The sequence below is a fragment of the Pipistrellus hanaki genome, assembly GCF_964339955.1.
Source record: "Pipistrellus hanaki genome assembly, chromosome: 7".
Classification (NCBI taxonomy): Eukaryota; Metazoa; Chordata; class Mammalia; order Chiroptera; family Vespertilionidae; genus Pipistrellus; species Pipistrellus hanaki.
Genome location: NC_140509.1, coordinates 31,210,777 through 31,228,608, shown reverse-complemented (window position 1 = coordinate 31,228,608; position 17,832 = coordinate 31,210,777). Strand labels below are relative to the sequence as shown.

The 17,832-nt window shown below is 42.9% G+C and overlaps 1 protein-coding gene across 4 annotated transcripts in view; it reads right to left on the bottom strand.

Moving 5' to 3' along the window:
* KCNQ5 (potassium voltage-gated channel subfamily Q member 5) overlaps window positions 1-16,242 on the bottom strand; it is a 497,952-nt gene extending 481,710 nt beyond the window's left edge. For all 4 annotated transcript variants that reach the window (XM_084889231.1, XM_084889228.1, XM_084889229.1 and 1 more), the window contains exon 1: window positions 15,396-16,242. In XM_084889231.1, the coding sequence (XP_084745357.1) occupies window positions 15,396-15,793 (398 nt within the window). In that variant the 5' untranslated portion in view covers window positions 15,794-16,242. The remainder of the gene's footprint in view (window positions 1-15,395) is intronic.
* Window positions 16,243-17,832: the final 1,590 nt, after the last annotated feature.

Sequence of the window (17,832 nt, the reverse complement as noted above, 5' to 3'; positions counted from 1 at the left end):
TGCTCTTTGAAAATTACTATGATCAGTAGGAACTCCTGTGTTTGGTTTCTGTGTGGGAATGCCCTGAGCAGAATGCCCGCCCACCTGCACCGGCAGCTGGACACCCAACTCCAGACTTTCTCAAGGGTTCTTGAGAACTGGCATTCATCATTTCTCCATATGGTGATCCTGGAGTTTACCTTGTAAATCCCTTCAATAGGAGCAATAGCTAAATGCCGCTGGAAAAACGCCAATCTTTGCTTTTATCCGAAGTCAGCTCAAAGAGATGTTTTTTTGTAGCTCAGTAGATGATAAATTAATATACTTCTTGAGAGAGCAGGCTGCATTTTCTTTCCATTCAGCCCTGTAGTTGCTACTCAGGGCCTTACACATAGCATAAGGTCAGATACTGAACAAACATTGAAGAGTTATGTCTTAATTTTGCAAATCAGAAATCTAAGAAATGCATCCAGTCACTCAAAACACAGTGAGAAGGATCTAAATTTTCACTGCTACCCAGTCCTAGATTCAATCAGGTGTGAGAAACAGGTTTAGAAAAATCCATTCCCTAAACTTGGTTACCATTCTATAAATGGTTAAGGGAATAGCATTAAAAAAGTCTATGCTTTGGAAAAATACAGGTAATTTTCTATCCCATATGTAGTCTTAAGCCAACTGCATTTTTAGCCCATGCTTTAATCTCCCAATTAAATAGGAAAACTGCAGCTCTTTGCAGCCAAATTATAGATCTATTTTTTGTCTCAGTAAGTGAGAAAACTCATAATGACTATTAACAGTCTATGAAAGAAAAAAAATTAAAAATATATTTTTATTGATTTTAGAGAGATGAAGGGAGAGAGATAGAGCAAGATAGATTCATGGATGAGAGAGAAACATCAATAGGCGGTTTCCTACACACTCCCTCCTGGGGATAAAGCCCAAAAACCTGGCATGTGCCCTGACCTAGAATCGAATGGGTACTTCCTGGTTAATGAGCCAACACTCAACCACTGAGAACATTGGCAGGGCTATGAGAGAAGTATTTTTAATTTAACTACTTTAACTAATGATAGATTACAAATATAGTTAGACTTCTTTAATGTACCTTTTCCTACAATAATTCCATCTAGAATAAAAATAATTTCTAATGTATTTACCAACTGTATACAGCAGTCAACTTCTAAAATGGAAAGTATGATCTATTTACTGAATATCTGAGTATCCCCAGATTTCAAAAATAATAGATATTTAAAAACCTGAGAGCAATTTTAAGCCCTCACTTTCTTATTTTCTAAGAAATCTGAACCTAACTAAAACTCCAAGAAAAGTTCTCTCTTCACCATCTTTCTAGTGGCCTCTGTTAATTGCTGCAGTGTGTTGTTTAAATTAGGTGGCCCGGTCTACTTATGCAGTGCAGTCTTGGAACTTACAAGCAATTATAGGGTCAATGCATCTCTTGATTAAAAGCAGACAGCTTTAAGAGGAAGAGAAATCAAATTATATAACATGGTTAAAAGAAATGAAGAAAAACATCATTCCAGAAAGGTAGATGCAAAGAGAAGAAGGAACAAATAACTAATAGTGATTTAATTGGGGGGTGGGAGTACAACAGGACACGTGGGAGAAAGAGAGAAATATCCAGGAAAAAAATGTTTATGTGGGAGGAGAGACAAAGAAGAAATATATTTATATTAGCGTGATAAAACACACACACACGTATTTTATTTATTCATTTAAAGAAATAAAATCCTGTAAAATCAATTTGAAGCAATGTTGCTATATTCAGCCATTATGAAACTTAAATGAAGCAATTGCTGGTCTTTTTTAAAGTGAATCATAGATATTCTGCAATGAAAGTATAAATTAGGAATTTAAAATTCTCAGGAAATGGTATTAAGAAGCTATTATAGCAGTTGGGAACCTCAAAAGTTCATCTATAATTTAAAAGGGGAGAATTTAAGGAAATTCTTGTTTGGAAAAAAAAAAGTTGTAGCTATAAGCTTTGTGAATTCTGATGAAAAATAAGGAATAAAAACTGTGGTTTGATGACATAGAAGATACAAGAAAAGAGAGCATTTTGATTTCTTTAGGTGTAATTTTTTTATAAAGAATTAGATAAATGATTCGATTAAAAGACAATGCAAAAATGTAATTAAAAGCTAAAATACATGGTCTAAATAATAAACACTAGGGGAGGCAAATGAAGCTAAGGAAATAAGCCAGCACTACCAGGAAAAACTTTATGGAAAAATTAGAACATGAACTGATTAGAACTTGAAGATAGAAACAAACAGTCATAATACTACAAAGTTATTTATAATTCTTTGGTACTAGGTTATAAGGGATTTTAACTATCATTCATTTTTTTTCAACAAATATTTACCATGCATATACAGTAGGTACTTGAACAACATTGTCATTTATTATCATCTATTTATATAAAAGCCTAAGCGACCATTACAATGGAATGACTGGAATGACCAGAATGACCAGAATGACTAGAATGACCAGTCACTATGATTTGCACTGATCACCTGGGGGCAGACGTTTAATGCAGGAGCTGCCCACAGGCCTTGATCACCAATGGGGCTTGTCTACGAAACTCCCAGTCCCTCCCTCTTGCCAGCAGGCCCCTGGGCTGGGACAGGGAACTAGGGGTGGGTGGTAGTGGATGCAATCCCCTTCTGAGGGAGACCAAGGGCCAGCTCCTTCCTCAGGGCCAGTGGCCAACCTCCAGGGTTCCTCCTCAGGTTTCTTCCCTAACCAGAGGCCCCAATCGACCCACAGCGGTGGTGGTTGGCCCCTCTCCTTGGCTAGCAGGCCCCAATTGCCTGGCCTGTCAGCCAATTTCTTGGTCCTTCCCTCTGGCCCTGGCCAGCAGGTCCCAATCGCATAATCGGGGCCAGAGCCCAGGCAAGGATGGGGAACCGGGGGGTGGGTGGTGGCAGATGTGGGTGGCTAGGGAAGGAGATGAGGAATCATGCAGTGGTGGAGTGCAGATGATGAGGGGAGGAGGAGGCTGGGAGGTGAGGAGGCAGGGAACCTGATGGGCCCTGATCACTGGCCAGGCCTAGGGACCCCACCCATGCATGAATTTCATGCACAGGGCCTCTAGTTTCAGTATAATGTTGATGAAAAATAAGAATCCCAACCAGAGCCACTGTCTGTGCAGTTTGCACTTTCTCCCCATGTCCCTGTGGTTTTCTCCAGGTATTCTGTTTTCCTCCCAACCCCCAAAGACATGCATAGGAAGTTAATTGGCGTCTCTGCATTGTCCCAGTCTGAGTGTGTCATTATGTGTGTGTGTTGTGTGTGTGTGTGTGTGTGTGTGTGTGCGCGCACACCAGGGTGAGTTCCCATCTTGTGCCTTGAGTTGCTAGGATAGGGTCTAGCCACCCAAAAACCTGAACTGGAATAAGTGGTTTGGAAAATAATTATCTTACTTGTTTTTATTAATCTGTCTTAATGTATGTATAACCCACTTTTTTTCAATATTTAATATTAGAAATGTTTGAGTCTTTATTTAGAAGTGTTGTTTTTGTGACCAGAAATATGCCTTAGGCGCTTAATTCTTATTTTAATTATATTATAACTTTTATTTCTTTCAATTAGGTTATTTATTTCAATTAGGTTTCATTATACATTGTCTTCCTTAAAGTTGAAGTTTTCAAGAATCTATCAGCAATGTCAAGTGAGGACTTACTGAACTTACTATAATACTAAGAGCTATACTATACCCAAAAGTAGTTTTTGTAATTATGTTATACATATGATAGGAGGAGGCCTGGCCCCACAGATACCATCCACAAGAAAAATATAATGGCTCAACCTGCCTTAGTTCAAAGCCCTATTCTTCCATCAACTCAGTTGTCAGCGTTGGACAGATTATGGAACTTTGCCTTACCTCAGTATTCTGGTCTGTTGAAGGGAGATGATACTAATAGTACCTCCTGGGGCTATTCTTGGAATTAAAAGAGTTAATGTGTGTGAAGCATTTAGAACAATATCCAGCAAAAAAATCCAAAATTAAAATGACTAATGCTGGTGACAAACAATCTTCTTTCCCACTGTCTATATTTCATAGTTGACTATGTTTTCAAACTCTCTTAATATCCTTGATTCCATGACCATCTGTCCATCTTTTTGTCTGGTGATTCCGTGCATCTTGCTATCTATTCCATTTCATTCCCTTTCTCCTCTGCTTACACTGTGCATGTTGGTAATCCCTAGATTTCTATCCATGAGCTATTGCCCTCTCTCTTTACATAGATTTATCTATTGTCTTTACTTTAAAAAAAATATATATATATACTATATATATACTATATATATATATATATATATATATATATATATATATTATTGATTTTTTTACAGAGAGGAAGGGAGAGAGATAGAAAGTTAGAAACATCAATGAGAAGGAGTTATCGATCAGTTGCCTCTTGCATACCCCTACTAGGGATGTGCCCGTAACCAAGGTACATGCCCTTAATCGGAATCCAACCCAGGACCCTTCAGTCTGCAGACTGATGCTCTATCCACTGAGCCAAACTGGTTTCGGCTGTCTCTACTTTTTAACATGTTTTAAATCTTCATCTACAGCTGCTAGACATAAAAAGTTGGAAGTTCCACAGTCACGGAAAGCTCAGCATCTCCAAAGCTAAACTCATTTTATTATCCCCAACATTTCCCTCAACCTGTTGTTCCACCTGTATTCTTGATCTCGGTTAATGGCTCCATTATCTAGCCAACTACCCAAAGCAGGAATAGGGAAATAACAAATCTTTCTCTCTTCCTCAATTTCCACATCCATTTATTCATTAATGCATTTCAGTTCTATTGCCATAGTTTTCTTCTTTATCCATTCTACCATTGTCCCAGTCTAAGTCCTAATTATACCTTTTCTAAGTTTAACAACAGTCTCAAAATGGATCTCCTACCTCCAGTTTGTTCCCTTCATGCCATTATTCATAGCATAGCTGGCAGAGTATCAATCTAAAATGGAAATTCAATGGCATTATTACCTGTTTAAACCCCACCTACCTTAAAAACTGTCTATCATCTACAGGATAAAATCCTGGAACTCTAACATAGCAATATAGCCCTCCACCACAATACCTGTATTTTTCTTTCAATTTTTAATAACAGCTACCATGTTATGTGTAATTTTATACATAAGCATTAAAATATTATGATACCTTGATGTTATACTATTATTCCTATTTTATAGATTAAGTGGATGGTATTGGAAGCAACTTGCTCATACTTATCAAATGGATACTAAAGGTAAAGTTGATCATTGAATTCAAGTCTAATCATCTTCCCCAGTGGAATTTCTTTGAAGTCAAGGTCTACATCACTCCCTTTTTTGAACCACCAGCCTCTAGCCCATTAACTGGTACACATATGGCTGTTAATTAAATATTAAACTCAAATGACTATTTAAAAGAGAAAAATTATAACATGATCATTATAAAAGGTCATCCTGACTGGAGAAGAAATAGAGTCTGGAATTACCTCACAGGTACTATAAATGGAAATAAACACTTTGGCTAAGTTTGTAAAACGTTTATCTCTTCATATATACTTAAATTTAAATATCTTTCAGATTAAAATATAATCTCTACATTATAAAGAATAACTTTCTGATTCTTTTTATTTTTAAACTAGAGGCCCAGTGTACAAATTCATGCACATTGTAAGAAAATTCATTAGAAGAAATATTTTAATATTGATATTTGCCCTTTCTCTATAATAGCAGTGTCAACCTAATTTACAATTGACAATGACAGATTGAAATACACGTGTGTGATTGGTACCAATGAGAGTTTTATATGTATGGCACATGCGTGAGTCAACTTATGTAGACATAGAATAAACTTGCTTAATTAGAGCTGCTTTCTGATTTAGCTAAACTTTTTTCCAGCCCAGTGAAGCACCCCCACTTCTCTTTCAGCTAATTGTCAAGCCACACAGTAAATATCAACACGAAGCAGATTATTATTGTAGCTCATATAGGGAGACGAAAGGAAAAGATATTTAACTGTAGCAGTGTTTCACTATATCCTGCGCAGTGAGAAAACCTGGAGTCATTTTCAAGGTCCACCATTTCTTACTTCTTTTCAGTAAGGTCAAGTTTCTAAACTGTCTAAATCTCTGTTTTCTGGATAATGACAAGAAAATAGGATTCCATCGAGTCTCCTACCTACCTTCTCCAGGATTTCTATGAGGATCAAATGAGATGAGGCATGGGAAAAGTTCTCAGACATTTAAAGTGTAAAATGTTTGCACCTGGCTGTAAAGCAAATAATGTTCCTGGGCTGAATAAACTGCTAGGAGGCTAGTTGCTAGGGAGTGGAAGCCAGGCATTGCTATGTGACATCACTACATCATTATTAGGTGCCCATAGCGACTATTTCTGGGCTGGGCTGAACTGTGGGCCATATTTTGTGTCATGGGGTCATGGCACCATTGCCTGCAATTTGATGGGCTGTTGCTCCAGGGGGTGGCAGGGCTTATGTGTTGCTTTATCAGTGCCAGGTCCATGGTGCCATCTTTGTAAATGGTCAGTGCGCGTCAAGGCACCTCCTTTGTTTAGCATCTGTCCCCTGGTGGTCAGTGTATGTCACAGCGGCTGGTCAGATGGTCAGAGGGACACTTAGCATATTAGCCTTTTGCATTTTATTCAAATATCTTATTTACTTTTGGAGGAACAAGTATAAGACAAATGTAAATATTTGTAGTGCACATATATAATAAATAAATATATGTTATATATAATGGAAAAAAGTTTAAACTATTTTTAAGTGTAGAAATAGATGACTTTGGTAACATTTAGGAAACTCATTCTGACAAACTGGTAAGAAAGGATCAAAGGATCATCTGAAACTCTGAGACACATCAAGAAACTTCAATAATTATTTAAAAATGCAGTTGTGTGGCAATCTATTTCCCAGGTTGCAACTAAATACCATTTCAAACAATTGATTGAAGAAAAAGGAAATTAAAGTGTAAACATCTATAAATTATTAAACGTAACTATGAATTATGGCTATTCAACAATTGGACTTTAAGTAGTTTCTCACCACTGAGTTGGGATAAAACATGCTCTCCTGGTATATTCATCTGCCAAAATAGCCATTTGCGATTAAAAATTAAAACTGGCACCATTTCTTCAGAAGCAATAATCAATAGGTTGCTGGCTATCTTCCTTGATTATAGTGTTTCTTGTATTAAGACTTCATTCCATTTTGAAATAGTATTTTCTTACGTTTTATTTCTTTTAGGTAATCCTATTCCCAATACTAATATTTTTAACACTTTCCAACAATTATAATTATATGTTCCTCCAATACTATAGCATTGTTTAAATTTCTGGAAACAAATTTCAAGGGTACATCGAGCATTTTGCTAACAGGGTATAAAGCAATATAATTTATATAAAGCCTCTCTACATTATAAGAAATCTGTGATTTTTAAGGAATGCGAAAGCAAAAATGAAATGTGAACAATTTCTATAGACTGAGTTCAGAATAGAATGTTTATGTAAATAGCAAAGCTTTTCATTGAGTCTAATTGAGCCTGGACACAGAGAGTGGTCAACCAAGCAAAATTTCACCTTCTACCAGGAAAGCAGTAGTATATTTTGAAGATTTGGAGTATCAGTAAGTGAAACAAGCTGTATGCATGAGGGATTTTCTATGTGGCAGACATTGTTCCGGGTGCTGATGATATTGCAGAGAACAAGATAAAGAGTGCCCTTGACTTCGAGGAACTGGGTAGAGTTAGGCAATAACGGTTTCCTCCTCCAAGCAGATGAGTGATGTGTTTTGTTGAACTCTCTTTTAGAAAGATCACTTTGGCTACTACGTGGCATAGATCTCCCCAGGAGTTGGAAGTAAAGTTAAAAGGACCAATTAGGGGGTGGCTCTGAAGTTCAGAGATTAAGGAAGAGAAATGATTAAAAAATAAAAAAAAATTTAAAAGGGCAAAGGCCAATAGACATGTGAAAAGATGCAAATTAAAATGACAATGAGATGTCATCTCACACCTGCCTGAATGGCTAACATTAATAAAACAACAAACAGGTGCTTGCAGGGATGCAGAGAAAAGGGAACTCTAGTACATTGCTAGTGGAAATTCAGACTGGTGCAGCCACTGTTGAAAACAGTGTATAGTTTTCTCAAAAAATTTAAAATGGAACTGCCATTGATCCCTCTTCTAGGAATATATCCTAAGAATCCTGATACACCAATCAGAAAGAATATGTGCACCCCTATGTCACAACAGCATTATTTACAGTAGTTAAGATCTCGAAATAGTCCAAGTGCCCATCAGAAGATAAGTGGATAAAAAATCCTGTGGTACATTTATACAGTGGAACACTATGCAATTATATAAAGAAGGATCTCTTACCTTTTGAGACAGCATGGATGGGCCTGGATATTATTATGCTAAGTTAAATGGGCAAGTCAGAGAAAGACAATTATTCACATGATCTCACTTATATATGCAGAACTAAATAAACTGATGAACAAAATTGGTCCAGAGATATGGAGGCATGGAACAGACTGACAGATCTCAGATTGAAGGGAGAAGGGATGGGAAGAGATTAACCAAGGGACTAGTATGCATATGTGTATAGCCCATAGACATAGACAATAGAATGGTGAAGGCCTGGGGTGGGATAGGGGCTGGATAGAGGTGGAGAAAGGGAGGGAAAATAGAGAACATCTGTAAGACTATCCACAAGTTAAAAAAGAAATAAAAATAAAAATCAGCAATAACCTTACCATCCAAAGAAAATCACCAATACCCTGTTAGTGTATGTCCCAGGCTTAAAAAAAAATAAAATCAGATATCTTCATATTACAAATACTCCTCCTAATAATAGTATTTAGGTAATCTACAATATCCTCTATCATCTTGGCTGGATCATAGACACTATTGTCCTCATTTCGCAAAGATTTAGAGACTCAAAAGGGTGAAATGACTTATTCCAAATCACAAAGCCAATTAGTGGGAAAGTTCGGTGCAAAGAAATTGCTCTTCTTCTTCTGCCCCCATACTTCTTCCTCTTAATTCTATCAGTATATTCCAAGAAAAATAAAAATGCATTGGTAGTTCCTTCAGCTTTTGTTCATTCAGAAATTCCTCTATGGAACACTGCCAGGGAACATTATTTACTTACTCATTAAGCAAGCATTTATTGAAACTACACAAGATAAAATACAACATGCTAGGTCCTTGGGACTCAGACACAAGTATATTTTCTGTATGGGGAGCTCACCTTCCTGTGGGAGAGACAGACCAAGTAGCACACAATGACATTACAGTGGAGCAAGCACCATCATAATGACATTCCTAGAGTGTAATGGAACCTGAGACTGGGGTACCTAAATCATTCTGGCAGGCAGAAAGCAATGCTCAAGAGCAAACTGAGGCTCGTGAGCCACATGCATCTCTTTGGCCCCATTGAGTGTGGCTCTTCCACAAAATACCATGTGTGGGTGTGCATGTACAGTATAATTGAAACTTCATGGCCCATGTGCAGAAGTCGGATTTCAGCTCTCAAAAGAAATTTTAATCGTTGTACTGTTGATATTTGGCTCTGTTGCCTAATTAGTTTGCTGACCATTGTCCAAGAAGAAGTGATCTTCAATTGTGTTTTGAAGAAATAGTAGGAGCTGGACAGCCAGAGTGCAAGAAGAGGAAAGAGTTAAGAGAACAGCATGAGCAAAGACATAGCAGAGAAGCATAGGAGAGTAAGCTGAGGCTCAGGGTAAAAATTACAGATGAGATTAGAAAGATGGGCAGAGGCCATGTCATGAAAGGTCTTGTGAGCTATTCCAAGAAATTTGGAGTTAACTTACACTACTATTTCACTTTCCTAAATCTTAAGATTCTCAATCCACTGATATCACATTTATGACCTTCAGTATTCCACTGAAGTTTCTGTAGCAAAGGCCATCAGTTACCTCCTTCATGACCAAGCCAATGACATCTTACTCGCCTCTTCTAGTCCTTTCTACAACACTGGAAAGTGAAGACTACAAACTCCCTCCTCTGCTTTTGTGAAAATAAGGTCTCCTGTCTTTTTCTTTGGCCTTTTGGTTGCTGTCATATTTTTCTGTAGACTTTTAGTCTTCCACTCACTGCTTCATGTTGGTATTCTCCAGACTCTGTCCTCTGCCATGTCTAGATCTTACTCTGCATTTCTGAGCTAGCTCACTCATTCTACCCATTACCTTAACTACCACAGAATTGCTAGAGGCTTCCAAACATGAATATCTAATCTAGACATCTAGATTAAGATCTATATTTGTAAATGCATGCATTAATTCAAAAATATTTTATTGAGTGCTCTCTACTCATCAAAATTGTTCTTGTAAGAGACCAAATGTACCTGGTTCACAGTTGTGCTTTTACTACTTAAAATCTCCACCTAAATGTTTTACAAACATCTGAAACTCATCAAGTCCAAATCTAAATTCACTATATTGTCTTGAAAATGTGCCCCTCACCCTTTGTCCCATATAGTACTGGTTTGGGGTACCTTCATTCTACACATCACCCAAATCAGAATCATCTTTCTCACATTACATGTCAGGCTGGTGAAAACAATCTGCCAATTCTACCTAATTAACATTTCTCAAATTAAACTCCTCCTTCTTGTCCCCACAGTTACTGCCCAAGTTCTTTAGGTAAACATCTCTCACCTTTTTTGAACAGTTCATGGCACATAGTCAACAGATATTTGTAGAATGAATTTATAGGTTAAATAATACAAGAATGAATGGAAAACTTGGACAACCACTATCATCTTTTCCCAAGCCATACTGACTCCATTTTTGTTGTTGTTTATCCTCACCTATGAATATTTTTTCCATTGAATTTTAGAGAGTGGGTAGAAGGGGAGGAGGAGGAGGAGAGAGAGAGAGAGAGAGAGAGAGAGAGAGAGAGAGAGAGAGAGAGAGAGAGAGAGAGAGGGAGGGAGATTGAGAGAGATAGAGGTGAGAAAATTGGTTGCCTCCTGCATTTGCCCCACCTGGACCAGGGATTGAACCTGCAATCCAGGTAAGTACCCTTGGCCAGGAATCAAACCAGAAATTACTAACTACTTAGCAGCACCAGTCGGGGCCATACTGACTTCATTTTGCACCCTTTGATCCATTCACTGAACCAATGAAAGACAGATCTTTCCAAAATTTGTATCTGATTACATCATTCCTTTGATTATCACCATTCAATGACCACTACTGCCTACAGGATAAAGACTAGATTCCATGGCTAGCATCTAAGGCCATCTAAGTTCAAGTTCTCTACTCTCTTTTCTTGTCGCTGTGTTTATCCTGAAAATACTTAACAGTATCTAGAATTACTGTGTTGATTCACAATTCCATTTTTATGCCCAAGCTGTTTTCTCTACCAGGATTGCTCATTTTCCCTTGCTTTTACCACTTAAAAATTAACTACTCATTTGTCAAAACAGTTCACTCCTCACTTCCTCTTTGAAGCCTGTGCTTACTTTTCTGCCTTCATTTCTACTTCCCTCTCTTTTCTCTTGAGACTTTGTACTTACTTTTATAATAACTCAGATAATGTTGTTTCATACTTGTTCACAAATTTCTAGTCATTTCATTGTGTAGTCATTTTCACTCCTTGATAATGGAGGTTTTTTGCTTTATTAATTGGGGATTAGTACATAGTAGACACTCACATGATTACAGATGGGTAAATGAATGAATGAATGAATGAGTACATGGTGAAGTGTCATAAAAATATTTTAATCAAGGAAATGATATGATGAGATTTTCATTTTAGGGAGAACATTGTGGTGTTAAAATAGAGCCTGAAGGCTGAGAACAAAAACTAGATAATTAAGTAGGAGAATATCCAATAATCGAATGGAGAAACATTGAGAAACAACAAGAGCTGGTGGCAGTCATGAAGGAGGAAAGGGAACAGATTTGAAAAATATTTGGAAAGTGAACACATAGAATTAAGTGATCATTTGAATGGCCATTAGGAGCAAGTATGAGAAAAATGAAGGCATCAGGGATAACTTTCAGGTTCCTAGCTTGAGTGACTAGACAATTTTTCTAGTTTAAAATATCTATAAACTCTGATTCATGACGTTACACCAGACAAAGATACACTGTACAAAGTGATGAATTACAATGTATCTGCCACAGTTTCCCAGGCTACTTCTGAAAGTACATTTGATGCATAAGTGCAAATCATGTATTCCTCTACTACCACCATTATTGTAAACTTTTCCTAAAAAGAGGAGGGATTAAAAATAGACAACATTCAAAGAACTATGTCACCTCATAGTTGAATAGCTTGTCTATTAAATAAAGAACAGCTGAAGACAGGAAACACCAGGAAACATAGTTGACTGGTAAATCTTAAAGAACAGTAAGGGAATGGACTTTCTAATCTCCACCAATTTATAAAGATTGGAAGCAAGTATCTGAAGTAAACCTCTTTTGTTCTTGCCAGCATTCTCATCAGGAGGCTAGGATATATATATACTTTACACCACATATTATACCATTAAAGATACCATTATAATAATGATTTCTGCATAATTAATAACACTTTTCTTTTTACCTGAAACAGAACTTTAAACACACTTTTCTTGCTTCTTGGCAGTGAAAACTTGGGTCTACCAACTGAATCCATCCCTGAAGTACCTCATTAATCACAGCACACTTGTTCTTGGCAAGAACCTTAATGTGCTACAAAAACTGTTATTAAAGTAAGATTTGGGGATTCCCAGGCTGGCAGGGAAATAGTTAGTTACGCCCCTTCTAGAAATAATTTTCTTATAATTTCCTTTATTATGAATAGTCTTGTTAGACTCACAGCTCAAACTAACTTTCCTTTATTAATTTAAAATCCAACTATTCTAAAGCTCATTTAAATCATACGCAGCAATTGCCAAAGATGGCCTGTACCCCACGGTTGGCTATAGTCGCACCATCTCCCAGGAAATGACACTCACTATTCGTTGCGTTAATGTGGACCTAGCACCTCTATCTAAAAGCTCAATCAAACGTTACAATTTCACACTCCAGAAATGTAAAGTACAACGCTTCACATTAGCATATTGTACTGAAAACTACATCATTTATTTCATATCTGCCACTAAAGACATTGATAGACTGGTTAAGCCTAGGGAATAGAGAATCATCCAAACTTGAACCTCTTACTTAAAAAATCATTGGTCAAAATTTAGAAATTCTGTAAGGCCATAGAAACCTGCTAAAGATGAACACACGGGGGGGGGGGGGGGGGAGAGGAAGAACGTTGTACCCATTTCAGGTTCAAGGGCAACACATAGGTCATACAAAGTGTGAGCACCAACCAAGTTTGTCTCTAACCCTCTGTTAATATACAATGCATAATTTACTTCCAAATGAAAGGCCACGAAAGGCATCATAATGTAAATTTCAAAGCTATAAATATTTTGAGCATACTCCTTTTTTAAAGAGTCATTATCCATACAGTATATATTTTGCTGCCAAAATGAGTGCAGATCATTATTGCTGAATGTTTTAGTAGATCCTGACAGCTCAAAATTATTTATCAGGCTCATTAGGTAATAGGATTCATTATATATCAACTTGGAGGAGTTGGACTAAAAAACATCAGTAGTGTTTCTCTTTGTCTATCATTTATTAAAGTAACCACTTCTAAATCGATGTGAATCTTAAACGAGTGAATAATAAATGTTATGCCTTTTGATGTAATAATAATACAACACAACGTTCTCCTTGTGTACGTTGTAAGATGGAAAGTTGGCTGGAATGTTCTACCTAATACTACATGTTCACATCAATCTGGGACTGTAAAAATTTCCAGACACCAGAGCCCCCGGATTGTAGACCACCAATTTCCTGACTCTTTACGTGGTCAAATTCCAGGTTCACCTATTTACAAAACCAGCCCCTTCTTCCACGTGACTTCAAAAGAAATTTCTGTAGGGGCCAATCCTCTGTCCCAGGTGAAAGCTATGTTTGGATGGCAGGCCTCATTTCTAAAAGAAACCTAGCTCACACTTTCGAAAAACAGATTTACTCGGAAACAAGAAAGTACCAGTGGCTGCTACTTTCTCTATTGGTCTCCTAAGGCTGACATCTCTGTATTTTATTTTCACATAAAAAGACAAGAAGAAGGGGGGGGGGGGGGGAAAGAACTAAAAAGAGAGGAGAATAAAAAAAAAAGAAGGGAAAAGAATTAAAAGAGCGTCATGGCATAAAACTGCCTTCACAGGTCCAGATAAACCTAACTCTCACAGAAGACTTGAATGAATGGACGTTGTGGGAAAAACAGTAGTAAACTTTAAAGCCACTGAAAGGTTTTAAATGCCTGAGGGGAAAATAAACATTTGCTTCCAATCATTTTCTCATTAAGCATTCCCTGCTAGATGGCGAAGGCTTACTTAACACACATACACACACACACACACACACACACACACACACACACTTTGATTCAGCGCCACAAATGTCCACTTAACCCACTGCCTGAGCCCTGTCCGGGGCGGTCCACGGCGCGCCTGCTGTTTGCACTTGGGCCAGGGCTCCCCCGTGCCAGCCTCCCCCGGGGCCTCCGCCCCTTTGGTGGGAGCATCACCTGGCCCGGCCCTGCTCGCCTCCTCTAGACCTGAGCCACCTCTGCGGCAGGAAGGGCTGCGGGCACAGAGGGGCACAGACACATTTCCCTTGGTGGCGGCAGAGGTGGTGTCGGCAGAGGTGGTGGCGAGGCGTGTTTCCGGGCGCACTTAAACCCGGGCTCCCCCCCCCTCCCCCCCCCAGCCGCAGCTTCCCCAGCTCCGACTCTCTGCACCCGACGTGCCCGCCGCCGCCTCCTAACCCCGCCGGTTACACTCTCACAAGCCTCCCTCGGGCGGGCACACGTCCTCCCCGGGCATCTCCCAGCTCCCCGGCGCCCCGCTCCGTCGGAGTTTATCCGACGGAGTGGACTGTCTCTCGGGACCTAATCGCTCCCAATTAACCGCGCGGCTCCGGTCGGTCCCACGTCCGCCTGGCTCCCGCCTTGGGTGCCTCGAGCTGCCCGCCAGCTCAGTGGGTGCGCGGAGACAGGGTCCCGTTTGGAGAGGGGGGAGCGAGCGGAGGGGCTACGGGGGGTGGAAGACCATCAACACGTGCAGAGAAATAAAAGCATCACGTGTGCGCGCGCGAGTGTAGGTGTGCGTGTATGTGTGTGTGTGTGTGTGTATGTGCGTGTATGTATGGGTGTGTGTGTGCGCGTGTATGTGCGTGTGTGAGTGTCCGCACGCGCGCGCGCCGGGCCGGGGCGTGGGCGCGGAGCGCGTCCCGGGGGAGCGGCCCCCCGCGGCGGGCGTGGCAGGGGCGGGGGTGGGGGCGCGGGGCGCGGGTACTCACACGAACGCGTGGTAGACGAACGCCCAGCCGCGGGGTCGCTCCAGCACGTTGTACAGGTAGTTCTGCAGCCGCCGGTACTTGGCGTTGCGCCGGCAGCTCTGGCCGCTGCTGTAGGAGAGCGGCTTCCCCAGCAGGCTCATCCGGGCCCCCTGCTTGCCCCGGCGGCTCTCCCTCAGGCCGCCGCCGCCGCCGCCGCCGAGCGCGGCCGCGCGGGTGCCCAGCAGCAGCAGCCCGTCGCCCCTGGCGGCCGCCGAGTTCAGCAGCACCCTGCCCCGGCCCGACTCCACATCCTTCATGCCGCCGCCCGGGCGCCCCCCGCCCGCCGCCGCCGCCGCGCCGCTCTGCACCCGGAGCCCGGCGGCGCCGCCCTCCTCTCCTCCCGCGTGGTGGCGGGGCATGGCATCACCACGGGCACCGCGAGGGGGGCGCCCGCGCCGGCGGCGGGGGCAGCGGCCTCATGCGCGCGGGCGGGCGGGCGGGCGGGCTTCCAGGAGGAAGCCGCGGCGGGCGGCCCCGGGCCCCGGGCCCTCGACCTCGGGGGGTGGGGAGGTGGGCGGGCGAAGCCAAAAGCTTGCAAACCGCCGGGGGCTTCGGGTCTGGGGTGCAGGGGGTGTATGGAGGAGGGAGAGGAGTTCCAATTCCTAGCAGCCTCGAGCTTCGAATTCGCAATCCGGACCTGCTTGGGGCATCCCTCGGAGGGTTTCTCTCGCTGCCCGCGGCCACCGCTCCTTCCGTCCGTCCGAAGTGTCCCCGGGGCCGCACGGGCGGTGCGGGGCGCTCCGAGGCGCGCTCCCACGCGCGCACACCCAGCCCCAGGCTCCCCCTTTCCTCTCCCCCTCGGCTTTCCACGCCCAGGCTGCGGCTGCCCCCTCCCCCGGCGGGGACGGGGGGCTGCAAAGCTCTCTCCTCCGAGGCGCAAGTTTGGTTTGGTCCCCTCCCACGGGGCTTCGGAGCTGTCCGGGATGTTACGTCTGCCTCGTGCCCAGAGGAGAAGCTGCAGATGCGGGTCGCCGCTCTCCCCTCCCGGCGCTACGGCGCTGTGCCAGGTCCTGCCATCCCCCTGGAAGGGGTGTGTGAGCGGGATCGGCCCTGCCCTGCCCTCCAGGTACCAGTCCGTCCCGAGCGGGCGCGCCGGGCCGCGCTTCGGGCAGCGGCTGTCGGGTCCCTCAGGGCTCCCCGGTCCTGGGCAGTTTCGTGCGGAGCCTCGCGGGGCATTGCTGCCCCGAGAAGGCGAGGCGGGCACCGGGCACCTCCCCGCGGCTCACTCCATCGCAGGATCAGACAGCAAGCCCGCGAGTAAAACTCTCCATCCTCCCCAGCCCTGGGGTGCAGGATCGGGACGGGGGAAAACTCCAAAGTGGCCCCTCCGCGGGTGAACACCTCGTCTGGGGGCTCTGCCTGACAGTGCCGCGTAGCACAGGAGGAAAAAACAAAAACAAAAACAAACAAACAAACAAACACACCCGGTTCCCTCCTTCAATAAATTTCCATTTAAGTCCGGGAAAGTGTTAAAACTGCGAAGTCTCGAAGAGGCAGCAACGCCGCCGTAGGGTCTGGGAGAAAATCCTGGAGGGTGGGGAGCCCAGGACACCAGTATTTTGGGGTCCCCACCCAGCTGTAGTGTTGCTGTCACTTACAGGGCGAGGGGCGCGCGGGGAGCTGGGACTGGCTAACCCCGCCCCCTCCTCCCCCCCACCTGGGACACCCATGTAGCCCAGAGCGAGCGCCCTAGGCCTGGAGAGAGGCCAGGGTGCCACCGGCTGCCTCTGGCCTCTGGCCGCCAGCAGTTCTGTGTTATAATAAAGTCGAAGCAGTGACACATCCCAGTCAGCGTGGGGACATTGAAAGGACCCGGGCTTGGGAACTCCTAAGAGAGCAGACCTCCCCTCCACACCCCCAGCCCCAGCCCTAAAGAAAAGGATCCCTAAGTTAAACTGAAGAAAAGAACGGAAGCCTCCACCACAGAACCATAGCACAGGGTCGCAAAGTGGTGATTCCATTGCGCCTTCTTCCTCCCACCAGACAAAAACCCCAGGCAGGCAATGCTAGAGCAAAAGTCTTATTTCTGCTGTCTCCTCCCCGAGGAGAGACTCTCCCAGTTCTCTCCCGTACACACGCACCCCCACGCCCCCGGGACGGCTCCTTTCTGCCTCTGGCAGTAGTTCCCTTTAACTGTTTTACTTTGGCTTTTTTTTTTTATTATTGTTACTGCTATTATTTTCCTGAAGCCCTGGTGCCTGCCGGCTCCGGCCGCTGGCAGGACTCTGCTTTCCTTCCCTCCTCTTCCCCAAGCCTGTCCGTGGCAGCCACTCGCTCCAGGCAGCTGGCACAGATGCCACTTGGCTGAGTGTGCACCAAGCACCAATATACCCAGAGTCACTCTCGCTTTCCCTTATTACCCTTCACACCCACGCGATGTGGAGGTGCAAGAGCGATT